At 47.8% G+C, this 16,693-nt stretch overlaps 1 protein-coding gene across 1 annotated transcript; it reads left to right on the top strand.

Annotated features, from left to right (window-relative positions):
* Positions 1-1,056: 1,056 nt before the first annotated feature.
* On the top strand, positions 1,057-13,350 carry MYOZ3 (myozenin 3). The gene is made up of 6 exons (XM_004384888.1): positions 1,057-1,117; positions 7,587-7,741; positions 8,634-8,693; positions 8,792-8,930; positions 9,334-9,496; positions 13,182-13,350. Exons 1-6 carry the CDS (start codon positions 1,057-1,059, stop codon positions 13,348-13,350), a joined length of 747 nt encoding a protein of 248 aa, XP_004384945.1.
* Positions 13,351-16,693: the final 3,343 nt, after the last annotated feature.

Genomic DNA, 16,693 nt, shown 5'->3' with positions numbered 1-16,693 from the left:
GATTCCCTGAAACCCACCCATGGATCCCCATGATCTAGCCCAACCTGTTTATGTTACAGATAGGGAAACTGAGGCACAGAGGAAGAGAGCAACTTGCTCACAGTCACAGAGGCAGTCAGGGGCCAGAGCCCACTGACCCGGGACCAGGGAGTCAGGATGGGGGGGGGGGTACAGACGGAGGCAGATTGTTCTAATGAGGGAACTTAAAAGTACCTGGAAGCAAAGAGGTGGACACAGGGGTGGGCAGCCATTTGGGGAGCTCAAGGTCTCTCTGCCTTCTCTCCCTGGGGTGAGTTAGGGAATCTGGATTTGGGCCTGCCGGGATTCTCTGGGGCTCTTGATCTCATGTTATTTGTAAATCTCCTCCAAGATTCATGGAAAGGGCTATGAGATGCAAATGGGGGAATGGAAGAGGAGAAGGGAAGGAGAGAGAAGGAAGGAGAAGGGGTGAGGGAGAGGAGAGCACCACGCAAGTTGGCCCAGGGATTCAGAGGAATGGAAGGAGCTGCGATGGTCTCTCAGCTTTATTGGACCACCTATCCCCTTGAGTCTCCTCGGGGCCAAGTACTGGGGACAGGAGGGGAGGACCAGCCCTGAAGACCCTGGTATAGCAGCCCAGCTCCCTCACTTTCGGTAGCCCACACGCCCTCTGCCTCAGACTTAAACCTCTTACCTCTTTAATTCTCTGATTAGAGCTTTCCTGGGTCAGCAGCTGACGAGAGTGCCTGAAGCACCCCCTGCCCCAACCCCCTCCCATAACCCTGGCACCACCAGCTCTTCTGATCAAGATTCTAGGCCTGCGAAAAGGCCCTAGAGACCACCCCCTGAAGAGAGAGTGCTTCCCTAGCAACATGGAAGCAGATTTGTGTGACCCGGAGCACCTCCCTAACACTCCCCAGGCCTCAGTCTCCTCCTCTGTACAGAGACCCCGCTCTCTGGACTGGACCAAGGCTGGTGCAGGGCTGGAGTGAATGAAACAGGGCCATGGAGGAGGTATGTGAGGAAGGGGGGGATGGATGCCACCTGGCTCATTTGCAGTAGTCTCTTCTCCACAGGATGATCCCCAAGGAGCAGAAGGAAACTGTGATGAGTGCCATAGGGGACCTCTCTGGACCAGGTAAGGTGGGCCCAGCCTGTGGTTTCCTCAGACCCCATCCCCTCTGGGTCCCAGGCCTGGGCAAACAGGTGTGAGTTCCAGGCCAGTTCTGAGGGAGCATCCATGGAATCTGCCACCAGGGCTGGGAAGCTTGCTGAGGCTTCGGGAGGAGCCGTGTCCCTTAAGTCCACAGACCCAGGAGCTAGGGTTGAGTGACCCAGACTGAGCTCTGTCGCTGGTCCTGGCCCCAGTTGAGTCCTTATGTCAGTCCCAAACTGAGGTAAGTACTCAACTGAGAGTCCTGTGAAGGCTGTGGTCCCAGACCAAGCCCTAACTGTGGCCACAACTTCCCACACTTTACCCTTGTTTATTGTAAGTGTAAGGATCCCTGGGTGGTGCCAATGGTTTGTGCTCTGCTAGTAGCCTAATGGTTGGCAGTTTGAACCCACCTACCGACGCCATGGAAGAAAGGCCTGGTGATCTGCTTCCATAAAGATTACAGCCAAGGAAACTCTACCGTAACACGCGAGGTGGCCTTGAGTCGGAACTGACTTGAGAACAATGGTTTTGGGTGTTTTGATTTTACCATAACCGGCTTTCACCAAGGCATCTAGGATGGCTCAGGGCAGCCCAGTCTCAAGGCTAGAGATAAGGGGTAGTGGGGAGTGGGGCAGAGCAGGCAACCCAATTTGACTCAAACAATTTTACCTAAATGCCTACTCATCTAATGAATAAATCATCTAAAATTCATGTTTATCGATTTTACAAGATCTCTTCCGAAACTCTTGGTATAATTTTGGAGTCTGTTAATGTGGCCTACTTTTGAGAATTTTAAGTATTTTTAAAATTAATTCAACTAAGTCGGGGTTCTCAAACTTTAGTATGAATCATAGCGATGTGGCAATGCTGGTTAAAAATACAGCTTCCTGGCAACCACTCCCAGGGATTCTGATTCCGTGACCTGGAGTGGGGCCCATACATTTGCCTTTTAGACAAGTGCCCAGGTGATCCTGTTGCAGGTGGACAGAGAACCCAGCTCTGGTAAACACTTCTGCTGTGTTGATTCCTTCAGAGTGCTAAGAAGTATTTAATCCTGTGGTATAACTTGTCATCATTTTAACCTATTTTGTGTGTTCTTGCCTCCCTTTGTTCTTGTCAAGTTTCGTTGTGAGGTATTGACGCTCTAGATGGAAGGGTCGGGCTTCAAATTCTCTTTTCTAATGCATAATTAATTAATTACAGAAGCCAAAATAATTGACCAAAAAAAAAAAAAGCCCAAACCAGTTGCCATCAAATATTGGCACACATCATTTATGCTTGATTTGAAGTGTATCCATTGTTCATTATTGCTACAGTATTAATTAAAGATAATTTTGAAACTAAAGTAGAATGAAAAAAAAAAAACCCTCATGGTCTCACCACCAAAAGACAGCCATTATAAAGTAATAAAACAAAACACTATTTTTGTTATACGTACTGTGTCAGACACTGTGCTAAGAGCTTTTACATCTTATGTCATTTAATTCTCTCAAAAACCCTGTAAATTAAATATCGTTATTGCCATTTTGAAGTTGAGAAAACTGAGGCTCAGAGGGGCTAGATGGTCATACATCTGACAGGTGGTAGGGCTGAGATTTCACTTTAGCTCTCTTAATCTACAGAGCCACTTTTTTATTATATGTTTATAAAAATAATAATTCATTTTATTATGCATTTAGACAAGACACACATGAATGCCTGGAAAAAGATGGTTCCTCATAATGGAAGCACCTGGAGATAGCTACTGGGAACATATTTGTGTAAACCCTTCTTCTGGTTCATATATAAGCTTATTTATATAAACACATACACTGTATGTTGTGTTCTTCAGCTTGGTTTGTTTTTCCTTTAGCAGCATACCCCAAACTTCTTCGCGTCCTACTCATACCCATTGCTGTCAATTCCGACTCATAACGACCCTATATGATCCTAGTATGATTTATTTACCTCATTGCCTCCCCTCTCCCCACTCTCCCAGCATGCTAGTGTTTGGACAAATCATAATAAGTTTAATCAACTTGATGGTGGTCATGAAGGCTGGGACGCTTAGGATAGAGCCTGTGGATTCTTGTCAAGTGACTTGTTGAGGGGGTGCTCTCAGGAGCAGGGAAGTGAGGGAAGCAGGATGGGCAGAGGAAATTGTTTAAGCAAGGATGTGGTCCAGGTTCAGTCTGACCTCGTGGAAGGCTCTGGAGCATGAACTGCACCACAGAATTCATCCCACCTGAGGCAAGGGGGCCTCAGCAGCTTCCATCCCGCTAGGCAGTTCTCTGCAGAAGGTAACAGCCGAGAACTGTTAGCCTCTGGTAAAGGGCATCTGGATAGCAGCAGCCACTACAAGATAGATACTCAGTTTCCATAATTTTTAAACCCACTGCAATAAACATCCTTGTGTATATATATATATATATATCTTTGGGCATGTTTATTTAACTTTTTCCCCATGAATGAATCCTTAGAAATGCAATTGCGTCAAACATGTTTTATCTATTGTTTTTCTTTTCTTTCCTTCTTTTTTTTTTTTTTAAATATTGAGCTCAGTTCATCTGGATAGTATTTGAGAATATATGCAAATGGGCTTTTTATTCTGTATTTAGGTATAGTCTTTCACATTTCTAAGCAAAAAAAAAAAAAAAACCACAGTGAAAACAATCTCCAGTCCTCCTTCATATGTCCCATAAGTAACATGTTGCTGTGTAGTCAATTCTGACTCATGATGACCCCATGTGTTACACAGTAAAACTGTTCCATAGGGTTTTCTTGGCTGTAATCTTTATAGAAACAGATTGCCAGACCTTCCTTCTGCAGTGCTTTTGGGTGGGTTAAAACTGCCAACCTTTAGCTTAGTAGACAAGTACAAACTATTTCCACCACCCAGAGAATAAGTAGTCACTACTAATATTTGGTATGTCTCCTTGAAGATTTTTCAATGTATGCACAAATATATAGTTATTTTTTAAATATACGAATGGGATCTTAGAATACATATGCTTCTGGAACTTTTTTTCTTTTAAATTTAACCTACAGTGGATTTCCTTCTACTAGTAGCATGTAGAAGGCACTCGATACATATTTGTTGAAGAAATGAAGAAAACCAACCTCCTTTTCTAAAAGGCTATTTAGTATTCCATTGTATAGAATCAATCACAGTTTCTGAATGAGCCCTCAGCGCTGCCTGGTAACCACGTCCACTTCCCTCGTCCATTCACTCTCCCATACTACTCTCCTAGATGACTTTGTTAACCCTTCTCCTCTCTCCTCAAACCTCCAGTACCTCCTTCCCCATCTTCATTCTCAGCTAATAACCTTGCCTCTTACTGCACTGAGAAAAATGGAGCAACCGAAAGAGAACTTCTGCAAGCTCCCTTCGCCGCAACTGCCCCCGGGCTTGCACCTGTGCCCATGTCCTCAGTTGTCCTTCCTGGTAGGTGGGTGAGCCCTCCTTGCACCTGTCTGCAGCCCACCCTTCTGGCTGTGCCCTGGACGCCCTCCCCTCCCCTCCCTCCTGCTCAAGGACATTCCTTCAGCAAGCCTTCCCTCCCATCTGTATTGTCCAGTTCTCCCACCAGCTTATAAACATGCCGTTATTTTTCCCGTCTTAAAACAAAATGAAATGAAATCTTCCTGATTCCACAGCTGCCTCCAGCCGTGCTCCTTAGAGCCCAGGTCCTCCAAGCAGTTGTCTGTACTTTTTTTCTATATGCTCTGTCTTTTTTTTAACCTCTTGTTATGACAATTTCCAAACAAATACAAAAGCAGAAAGTACATGTCCCCAAGACCCTCCCTTTTATTCCTGGATCATTTCAAAGCAAATCCCAAAGATTATACAATTTCATCCTCCAAATATTTCAGAATGTATCAAAAATAATAAGACATCATGCTAAGTGAAATAATGCAGGCACAAAAGGGCAAATATTGTATGATCCCACTTACATGAAATATTTAGAATAGGCAAATGCAAAGTGACTAAAGTAGATTAGAGGTTACCAAGGGCTGGAGGGAGGGGAAACGGGGAGTTATTGCTTAGTGGATACAGAGTTTCTGTTTGGGATGATGCAAAAGTTTTGGAAATAGATAGCAGCAATGACTGCACAACACTGTGAATATAATTCATGCCATTGGATTGTACACTGAAAAATGGCTGACAAATTTTATTTTATATATATAACATGTTAATCCATTGCCGATGAGTTCATTCCATTGATTTGATTCCAACTCATGATGATCCTATGTGTGTCAGAGTAGAACTGTGCTCCATAGGGTTTTTAATGGCTTATTTTTTCTCAAGAAGGTCACCAGGCCTTTCTTCCAACGTGCCTCTGGGTGGACTCAAACCTCAAACTTTTCCGTTAGCTGCTGAGAGTGTTAACCATTTGCACCACCCAGGGACTCCATATATATTTTATCACAAACTTAAAATTTTTTTTGGAAAAAATAACTAGGACATTGCTTTACATGACCACAAAGGAAATTAGTACATTGAACAAAATTAACACTAATTATTTAATACTATCGAATAACCGATCCCATATTCAGCCTTCTCCAGTTTCTATACAATGTTGTTTTACAGTTAGTTTGTTTTAATCAGGATGCAAACATTGTCTTTATTTGGTTGTTACGTTTCTTAACTCTCCTTTAATCTAAAACAATCCCCTCAACCTTTTTTCCACATCATTGACTTATTTGAAGAAACTAGACCAGTTGCCCTGTAGAATGTTCCACGTGCTGGATTTGGCTCATTGTTTCATTATGGTGTGATTAAACTTGTTCTTCGGTCCATTTTCTCTTGAACCTATTCTAATTAGGCTTTCACACCCAAATGCTCCATAGAAACTGCTCCTGTGAAGATTACCAGTGGCTGAATGTTGCTAAATATAATCGTCAATTTCCAGTCATCATATTACTTGACATATCAGCAGCATTTGACTCCACTGACCACTCTATCTTCCCAGAAACACGTTCACCATTTGGTTTCCAGGACGCTCTTGATTTCTTCCTACCTTACTGGGTGCACCTTCCCAGGTTCCTGGGCTGGTTCCACTTGTCTCCTCCATCTAAACGTTGGCAGCTGCAGGACTCAGTCTTTGGATTTCTTCTCTATCTATTCTCATTCCCTTGGTGATCTCATCTAGACTCCCGGCTTAAAATACCATTTATAAAGTGATGACGCCCACATTTTTGTCTACAGGTCAATTTTCGCCCATAAACACCAGACTCATATATCCACCTTCCTCCTCAGCATCTCCACTTAGATGTCCACAGGCTCCTCAAACTTAATATGCCCGACTTTGGAGACAATTATGGGAATTTGAATATAGGCTAGGTATTGGACAAAAAGGAGCCCTGGTGGTGCAATGGTTAAGAGCTACAGCTGCTAACCAAAAGGTTGGCAGTTCGAATCCACCAGCCACTCCGTGGAAACCCCATGGGGCAGTTCTACTCTGTCCTATAGGGTCGCTATGAGTTGGAATCGACTTGACAGCAATGGGTTTGGTTTTTGGTTTTTAGATAAAACAAAAGTTTGTTCATTTGCAAAGGTGGAGATCATTAATTCAGAAAAGCAAGTTACAAAACATGTATGCTATGACTTCCTTTTTCGTTAAAAACTCATATATGAATAGATCCTCCTCCCCCCAAAAAAAAACCATTGCTGTTGAGTCAGTTCCAACTCATAGTGACCCTATAGGACAGAGTAGAACTGTCCCATAGGGCTTCCAAGAAACTGCTGGTGGATTCGAACTGCTGACCTTTGGTTAGCAGCCAAACGCTTAACCACTGCGCCATGGTTTTATATGAATATACAGTCATTGAAAAAGACATGAAAGTATATATAATAAGGCGTGAAGAGTGGCAATCTCTGGGTAGTGAATAATGTATTTTCTAACTTTCTTCAATATACACATATGCTTTTTTATGATAATAAAAGGCTATTTTAAAATGAAAAGAACACATGTCTAAAACAGCTCCAGATCTTTCTCCTTTTACCCCCTAGCCTTCCCCATCTCAGTGGGTAGCTGCACTATCCTGTCGGTGGCTCAGGCGAGAAACCTTGCAGTCATCCACAACTCCTCTCTCTCTCATATCCCATACCAGTGGCTTACTTTAAAAGGTATCTAGAACCTGATCATTTCTCACTACCTCCACTACGGTGGGCAAAGAGCCGCACAGGAAATTCATGGAATAAATACAAATGGCCACTGAACTTCTGAAACAGTGCCCAGCCTCACTGAGCATCAAACACATGCAAATCTCTTCAACTCTGAGGTGCCTTTTCTGCTTAGCAAGTGGGCAAAGATTCCAAAGAATGATGGCATCCAGTGTTGGCAAATGTGGGGAGAAACAGGCGTTTTCACACACACTGTGCAGTGCTGTGATGCAGTGCCTTAGAGGCTGTGGCCTGGAGTGCCTCCTGGACTGGGTATTAAGAGCCCACTCTGCCCTCTCCTGGTAGTCCCTTCCTTGGACCTGGGCAAGAAGCTGAGCGTGCCCCAGGACCTGATGATAGAGGAGCTGTCACTGCGCAACAACCGGGGCTCCCTCCTCTTCCAGAAGAGGCAGCGCCGCGTGCAGAGGTTCACCTTTGAGCGTACAGACAGCCAGCGGGCGGTGAGTGGCCCCTCCTTGTGCTCAAGGGGAAACTGATGCCCAGAGAGGGCCAATAGCTAGCCTGAAGCCGCACAGTGAGCCAAGCTGAGGACCTCTGGCCCCTGGCGAATCCGTCAAGCTCCGGCTGTGACTTTCTTATCAGATTGAGCCCCAGCCTTGCTGTGTGATCCTAGAAGTGTTTTATTTCTGTAAGCATCTTTGCCAGATATCAAATATAAAGTGGATTGGGTGGGTGAGCTGTGGGCGAAGGGGCTCCGACCTCTGCAAAAAATGCTGAAGCATGGTCACAGGCTCTGGGCTGAATCTGCAGCAAGCAGGATTTAGGTGTGACTTGAGATCAGTCTAAGATGGAAAACACAGAGTGCTTTTTTCTTTTCTTCCCACTGGAAGAAGGAAAAAGCCACAGGACAGTCTGCTGGCAGAGAAAGAAGGCAAGAATGGTTTATTCCCAGGCCTCAAAAAGGCAACAGGCAGTCTCAGGTCTTCTTACAAAGCTGAGGGTATTCCACGTACCTACTCCACTCAATTTCTGGGCTGAGGAAGTTGATGTGGCAGAATAAGAAAGATAACAAAACACCTATGCGTCTAACACTGCCAGCTAAGCGCTTTCCATGTATCATCTCATTTAATGCTGTAGGACCCTATGAAGCAGATATTGTCATCGTCCCCATTTTATAGAGAAGGAACTGAGGCTTTCTTGCCCAGGGACAATATTACAGTAACAACTCGGAGACTTTCTCTGTCCCAGGTGCTGGGTTTAGCTAGCTACACTATTAACTCACCCTCCCCAAACCCCCAGAAGGTGGGCGCTAGGATTGTGTTCATATTTTTTTGTTGGGGACTCTGGCCCTTTGCTACGCTAGCCACCCTGTGGTTTATTTGCCCCCCACAGATCGTGGCCGGAAGCGCCACGGGGAAGGTGACCAGAACCGCGGAGCCAGGGACGGTGAGCGCAGAGGTAGGCGCCACCGGAGGGGGAGTTGGGGGTAGGGGCCAGGGTAGCTCGGATGGGGTCGCCCGCAGCCTCTGAGCTCCCACCTCTGTGCCCAGGCTGTCAACGGCCCCGAGAGGCAGGAGAACTACCGCTCGGAGCTCCATATCTTCCCGGCTGCGTCTGCGGGCCCCCAGGACGCCCGCCCCGCAACCGCCCCTGCGGAGCGCGCCCACTCCCCCAGCGCCCTGGCTCCCGGTGAGTGGCCTCCCCGGGTCCTGGGACCAGGGCTAGGGGCCAGGACCATGGGTATCCTCGACTACGACGGGACAGGAAGAGCGCCCAGAGAGCGTCTTGTCCCCCTTCTTGTCCGGCGCAGTGACGCGCCCAAAGTCACACAGTGCGTCACAGTCCGAGCCAAGACTAGAACCCGCGCCCCAGACTTCTGGCTCCTCTGCCCCAGTTCTCCAGTTTCCTGGGATGGGAAAGGGTCCCCTTTGCTGGGCAACGTTGGCTTCACGTCTCCCACTCACCTCTTTCCTAGTTCCGATCTTTCGTACTCTAGCCAGGTCCGCGGGGTGGAGCAGGAGTGGGGACTGAGGGAGAAAGGAGCGGGGCACCCCCTCCCGCCAGCCTCCGACGCGCCCTGCTCCACCTGCAGGCTACCAAGCGCCCCTGAAGGGCGTCCCGCCTGAGAAGTTCAACCACACAGCCATCCCTAAGGGTTACCGCTGCCCGTGGCAGGAGTTCATCAGCTACCGGGATTACCAGAGCGACGGCGGAAATTACACCACCAGCCCCGCGGAGTACCGCAATTTCAACAAGTAAGATGGGGCAGGCTCTCGGGTGCCCAGGAAGCCAATCCCAATCACAGCAGTAGCCTGCATTTACCGCGCACTTTCTACATGCCAGGTTCTATCCTAGACACTTTATGTACATTTGTTCAGCTCTTGCTAGGACAGTGCCTCAGCACATCGTAGGTGCTCAATAAATGTACTTGGACTGAGTGGACGAACGTGCCACACGTCTTGTTGGATCCTTGCCACATGAGGGTAGGGCGGGTTCTGCAATTTTTGCTGTTCTGCGGATGAAGAGACGGAGGCTCCGAAATATCAAACAACCTGCCCAAAGGCACAAAGCAGAGAAGCAGCAGCAGGGCTGGGATTCAAGTCTGGGTTTGTCTGACTCCAGGGCCCAGTTTCTTGTCCCTCATAACTGCTGTGTGCCACCTCTCTGATGGACGTCAGGTACACGTTCTTCCCTGGGTAGGGGCCCCAAATCTCATCAGTGATAGGCCAGCGCAGCCATCGCCTCACTTTCATCAATGGTTAAGAACAGGCCTGTTGTTGGATGCTGTCGAATCAATTCCAACTCATAGTGACCCTATATGACAGAGTAGAACTGCCACATAGGGTTCCCTAGGCTGTAATTTTAATGGGAGCAGATCGCCAGGATGTTTCTTTTGCGGAGCCACTGGTGGGTTCGAACCGCTGACCATTCGTTAGCAGCCAAGCACTTAACCATTGTGCCAAGAGGGCTTCTTTGGAAGAGGCCTAAAAGGGTGGCTTTGGGGATGCCCCCAAAGTGGGTCCTGACAGTGAAATGCTGGCCACCAGAGGTGAGAGCACAGGGGGTGGCTCATACTGGTTTGGAGCATGGACCCTCAATGTGGGCTCAAATGCAGACTCTACGCCTGGCTGTGTGACCTTGGCCAAGTGACTTAGCCTCTCTAAGCCTCCATTTCCCCACCAGTAAAATGAGGCTATTATAGTACCTATTTTATGGGATTGTTATGAGGATGATATGAGAAGCCACAGGCAAAGTTTCTGGCAAGTGATAAACTCTCAATAAACAATAGCTATTATTATTATTGGAGTCCCAGGGTGGTGCAAATGGTTAATCCCTCGACTATTAGACGAAAGGTTGGCAGTTTGAACCTATTCAGAGGCACCTAGGAAGACAGGTCTGGTGATCTGCTTTGAAAGCCCTGTGGAGTACAGTTCTACTCTGAAATACACGGGGTCGCCAATAGTCAGAACTGATTCAATGGCAACTGGTAAAATTATTATTTGCAGGCTGAAATCATGGAAAATCTAACAAGGTAGAATTTGAAAGCGGTAACCTTAACATTCTGTTCTGGGGGACATAAAACAAGCCATAGCAGTGAAGAGAGGGACTTGGCACTGAAGAAAGGCCTTGAGGTGGAGGATACATTTCAACTGCAATTGGCTTCCTTGGTCTGATGCTATTTCTGGAAATGTTCCTCTGGCTTGGGCTGCATTAAGTGAGGAGGAGGAGGGTCCACAGAGAGAAGGCCCCAGTCCAGCTCTTCTGGCACCTGCTCAGACCACACATGGAGACCATGTCTGACAGACAGACAGCTGAGCACCAGGAGCTGGTGAGGTCTGGAGACCAGGCCACATGAGAAAGGGCTGAAGAAACTGGGAGTGGTCAGCCTTTAGAAGGAATGGCTCAGTAAGGATGTGACTGCTCTCAAATAGCCGAATGGCCAGGGAGTGCCTTACAGGAAGAATTGGACCAACAGGCGCTGTGCGAGCCACGAGCCATGGCAGACCTTCTGGAGTTTCCAGCCAGGCAGGACTGACTTCTCACTTCTCCTGGGCCCCTCAGACCCCTCCTGCCCAGCTATTTAAACCCTCAGCAGACATTCAATCCTGGCAGATAGCTTCCAGGCCGGCCAGCTCAGGTCCCAGCCCCGATCCAGCTCAAGCCTCAGGTATGACAGGCTGAGGAACATTCTTACTAGTAGAAGGAGGGCCTTAGGGAGGCTGGAGTCCAGCCCCCTCTTGGGACAGAAGGGGCAACTAGGCGTAGCGAGGAAGAATGGCAGTGTTGTTGGTCAAGCTCGGCTCAGACTCCAGTGTTCTGGGCTCCCAGTCAAGGGCTGAACTTGAGGCCTGCTCAGCTTGGAAACTGCCCAGCCTGCTCTGGTGGGGGCCTGGCTGTTGCCTCCAAAGCTGGGGTGGTTCAGGCAGAAAACTTGCTGGCTGGACCCCAGGCCCTGGCCCGAGGTTTGCCTTTCTGTCCCAGGGGGGAGCACTTTCCTCTTCTCACTGGTCTCAGACTATGGGGCAAACACTGCATGTGGGGCTACTTTTTATTTTTCTTAAAATTAAAAAAAAAAAAAGTTTAGATCACCTAAGAGTATTCTCTTTAAAAAAAAATTAGATAATTACAGATAAAGCTAGGGCCCCTTTGCCCGTTGTCCTCCACCCCCAGTTCTCTTCCCAATGGTCACACTGTTGTCAGGTTGGTGTGTTTGTCTCCAGAACTTTTTGTATGGACAGCTACCTACCTGGAGAGGACATGGCTTTGTTTGCACGTATGTGTGTGTGTTTTAATACTTTGCATTTCATTCTGTGAGTTGCTTTTTTCACTCAACATTATGTTATTGAAATCTACCCTATTTAATACGCCTGGATCTAGTTCATGCCTTTTAAACTGCTGTATAGTATTCTGCCCTGTGAATACCCTGCACTTGTCTTATCCACTCTTCTGCTGATAGACATTCAGGTTATTTCTAGTCCTTCACTAGTACAGGGCTCACACCTGCCTCCTTGTGCATACGTGCGTGTGCTTTCCTGGAGGGGACAGGGTTTACACGTTTTCAGGTTAAAAAGATCCTGCTAAGGTTGTTGTTATCAGCTACCATTGAGTCAGCCCCCCAACTCATGGCGACCCCATGCACAATGAAATCAGACCGTTTTTATCCATAAAGTTTTCATTGGCTACTTTTTGGAAGTAGATCGTCAGGGCTTTCTTCCTATTCATCTTAGTCTAGTTGCTCCGCTGAAACCTGTTCAGCATCATAGCAACACACAGGCCTCCACGGACAGACCGGTGGTGGCTGTGCTTCCGGTGCACTGGCCAGGAATCCAACTCAGGTCTCCTGCATGGAAGGTGAGAATTCCACCACCGAACCACTCCTGCCCCCATCCTCTAAGGTAGCGGCACTAATTTACCCTCCAACTAGGAGCATATAAGTGAAACTTTGTTCCCACTATCTCACCAACTTTGCCCTATTCTCAGATTATTTCATTTTGCCAGTCTCCTGGGTGAGCAATGGCAAGTCTCTGCTGTCATTGTCATTTCCCTGATTCTCATTGCTCTTTCCACTTCTGCCTCCTGTCTCCCATCTGAGGGTGTATTGTTCTAAGGGGAGGTGATAAGAGGAAGGAAAAACTCTACTTCCAACTCTGCTCCTTCTGGGGCTTCCTTCAGGGGAGCCTAGAGTTTAGCCTAGCACAAGTTAGTTCTGACTTGGAAACTGCTATTCCTAAGAAATAAGCCACCTCCTCTAGGGGTAGTCTCAGGGAAGGGCAGAGTGGGAGAAACCTGTCAAAAGTAGTACGAAAACGTGCTGTATAGAAGCAGAAACTGAGGACCAGAGAGATGCAGGGAGGGGGCCCCACGTAGCGACCCACCTGTGGCTGCTCTGCCTTCCCTTCCTCACACAGCTCACCCCGCCTCCCACTCTTCTTTCCCCAGGACCCCAGTGCCATTTGGAGGACCCCTTATTGGGGACACTGTTCCGAGGGAAGTCACGCCCTTTGTCCCGGGGCTCAACAGTGGCTTGGAACTCCTCCGCCGCAGACCCAGCTTCAACAGAGTGGCCCAGGGCTGGGTCCGCCACCTCCCGGAGTCCGAGGAGCTGTAGCCCCTGCCTGAATCTTCAATTCCCCAATCTTGGGGTTTGGCTAACACCTGGAGCCCAGACTTGTGGACAGCACTTTACAATTTACACAGGGCCTTCACACACAAAGCCTCATTGCAAATGGCCTCAAAGGTCACAAAGTTCAGTGGGCTCCCGAAGCGGCTATGCTTCCAAGTCCCCTTGGGATGTTGTTTCAAATGCAGATTTCTGGCCTGCCCCAGACTGGCAGTCTCAGAAGCTCCTGGTTAGGGCTTCTGTCTTAGTAAGGAACTCTCCCACCTGATTCCAGTGTAACTTGTCCATAATTTGTGCCTTTAGTAGTCGAAACCACTGATGGAATCCACCTCTATGCCCCTATTCCTCCCCACCCCAGTGCTCCAGCTTACACTCCTTCAGTGACAGGGAGCTAACTAGCAGCTGTCTTTGCTGTTTGTTGTGTGCCGTTGAGTGGATTCCAACTCATAGTGACCCTATATGACAAAGTAGAACTGCCCCATGGGGTGTCCTACTCTATAATCTTTACTGGAGCAGATCACCAAGTCTTTTCTCTTTCGGAGTGGCTGGATGGGTTCAAACAGCCAACCTTTTCATTAGCAGCCAAGTACTTAACCATTGCACCGCCAGACTTCCTTGAATAACTCTGACAATTAGAATGTTTTTCCGTTCACTGAGATGCAGTCAGTCTCCACCCATCTATTCATGCTCTAAACATTTGCTCATCGCCTGCAGTGTGCTAGACACTGTGCTGGACCTGGGGAGAGTGTGTGGTGAATAAGCCCCAGTCCCTGACCTAGAGGAGGAAAAGACATTTGGGTAGACTTGTTTGTAAAGCAGTAATCACCCTAAAGTTCTCTAAAACCAAAAAAGCCAAACCCATTGCCACCGAGTCGATCCTGACTTAAGCAACCCTATAGGACAGGGTAAAACTGTCCCATAGAATTTCCAGGGCTGTAATCTTTATGGAAGCCGACTGCCACATCTTTCTTCTGCAGAGCTGCTGGTGTGTTTGAACCCCTGATCTCCCAGTTAGCAGCTGAGAAATTAACCACCGCGCCACCAGGGCTCCTTCAACAAATCAAACTTGCAGAGGATGGTATGCTAATTGGCAACCAATGAACAAACTGTTGTGAGGTAGAGGAGGGGGTCCCTAACCCTGGGTGAGGGCTGGGATGTGGGGAAGCTTCCCAGAGGATTTGAGCAGGGCATGGAGGAAGAGGTACAAGTCCACCAAGGGAAGCGGAGTGATGGGAGGGCATTCCTGGCGGGTGGAGCAGCCCATGCACAGAAGTGGAGTTGTGCATTGGTGCTGCGTGTTCTGGAGAAGGGAGAGGACTGTGTGAGAGGAGGCAGCGAGGGACAGAGTGGCAGGGGGAGCGTTACCGAGGGAATGGGGAGGTTTTTAAGCTAGGTGGTGAGTCAGGTTTACATTTTTGAAGGATCTTGCTGGTTGCTGTGTGGGGAACAGATTGAAGAGGAGTAATGCTGGAAGCCAGGAAGTCTGCAAGGAATGGGGCCAGGACTAGGGGGGTGTCCATTTGGATGGGGAGAAGGGCCCAACACCCCACCGGGGCATCTTATACGACAGGTGCGAAGTGGGGCACTTACAGGGCTCCTTCTTTCCACCTCCCATTCTGAGCAGGCCCCGGGGGTTGATCTAGTGCTAGTTCCCCATCCCCCACCCCTGCCAATACCACCACCCCAGAAGTAGTTTGGGGCTTTACTCCAGCTGTTTAGGGAAAGGAGAGAAATGAATGCTTCTCAGTTCAAGTGGTGATGATGATGATGATGATGATGATGATGATGATGATGGCTGCCTTTTATCAAGTGCCTCAGTGCTTGGGCTAGTAGTAAGTTCTCTACATATCCAATTTCTAATTCTCAGCACAACCCTGAGAGAAAAGTAGTGTCATGCTCATTTTACAGATACGGATACCAAGGCTCAAAAGGGGAAGTGACTTGTCCAGAGGCAGAGACAAATGGGAACCTGTCTGATTCCAGTGAATGTCTCTTTTTACTGCACCGGGTGGCTGAACCAATGCCCACTCACTCTGGAATCACTTAGTCACGATGCCCTGCCTTGGAGCTTACAAGTGCAGTCTCAGGACTCAGACCAGATGGGATGGGTTCTGATTCTGCCACTGCTAGCCCTGTAATCTTGAGCAAGCCGCTTCCTACACGTGTAAGATAAGGACAAGAATAGAAGTTCCTTATAAGGCTGTTGTAAGCACAGTGCAGGATACATACGTAAAAGGGCCTAATCAATGTTAGGTCTTGTGCAACTACTGCTCTTGACTGGAAAAGATGTTCTTGTGGTGGATGCAGCCTGAGAATCAGGCTGCTAGGATGTCGTTGGGGGTCAGTAAAGCTGAAGCCTGAGGAAGGACTCAGACTACTGTAGGGCTCCCTTTGGACAGGAATGACCTCCTTCCCTGCGGCCTCTCTCTGCCTTCTGCCTGCCTCCCTCCCTCTCATGGGGAGGAGAGGAGGTCAGGAGTCTAGCTGGTTGCTGGGGTGAACAGGAGAGTGGTTGCTTTTTCCTTTTGCTCTTGAGTTCCACTGTTTAGAACTGATTGCAATCGATGTGTTCTCTTGAATTTGAGGACTTCTGTTTAAAGCCATAACTCCTTGAGCTGGAGGCCACCCACTAAAGTGTCGGAAACCTAGAAGAGAAGACTCTGCCTTGGGCTTGCTCTGTCTGCTCTGAAGGGTAATAGCTGCCACATGGCACAAAGGGGAGAGCCTGGAGGGGAGCATGCTGCATCTTAAAGCAAGTCTTCTTTCCTTTCTTCTTCTGATCACGTAACTTTTGCTGGTGCTGTAAAAAAGAAAAGAATGAGCACTGTAAAAATTTTTTAAAAATAATAAAAGAGGAAGTAGAATATAACAGTATCTGCACACATAGCTCCCCCCAGGTATGTATACAGATCTTCCCACACTCCTGCATTCTGCCCCATTCCCATAAACTGGTAACAGTCTAGTCCTTCTAGAATTATTTGAAGGCTTTTCCTCTTACAGAGATTCATTCAGCCCCCATCTATCTATTCATGCTCTAAACTTTTGCTCATCACCTAGAATGTGCTACAGCAGATGGGGTGTGTTAATGAAAGCTTACTTGAGCTTATTAACCATTTGTGTTCATGGCAACTTATTTGAGGCCCGTTAGCCCTTTGAATATACGTAGGAAATGTGGTGGGCCTGGGAGAGTGTGTGGTAAATAAGCCCCAGCCTTGACCTAGAGAAGGAAAAGACATTTGGGAAGACATATTTGCAAAGCAATAAATCACCCTAAAATTGCCTAAAGCATGCTATTTGGCAACTGAGGAACAAAGTGCTGTGAGGTGGGGGG

This window comes from Trichechus manatus, unplaced genomic scaffold, assembly GCF_000243295.1.
Source record: "Trichechus manatus latirostris isolate Lorelei unplaced genomic scaffold, TriManLat1.0 scaffold00130, whole genome shotgun sequence".
NCBI lineage: Eukaryota > Metazoa > Chordata > Mammalia > Sirenia > Trichechidae > Trichechus > Trichechus manatus.
This window is presented reverse-complemented; position numbering and strand designations above follow the sequence as displayed.

Excerpts from the sequence above, each read along its gene's own strand:
- MYOZ3 (XM_004384888.1), top strand. The coding sequence starts at position 1,057 with ATGATCCCCAAGGAGCAGAAGGAAACTGTGATGAGTGCCATAGGGGAC. Across the intron at positions 1,118-7,586 it reads AGGGGACCTCTCTGGACCAG|TCCCTTCCTTGGACCTGGGC; the intron begins GTAAGGTGGGCC and ends CTCTCCTGGTAG. Across the intron at positions 8,694-8,791 it reads CGGAGCCAGGGACGGTGAGC|GCTGTCAACGGCCCCGAGAG; the intron begins GCAGAGGTAGGC and ends CTCTGTGCCCAG.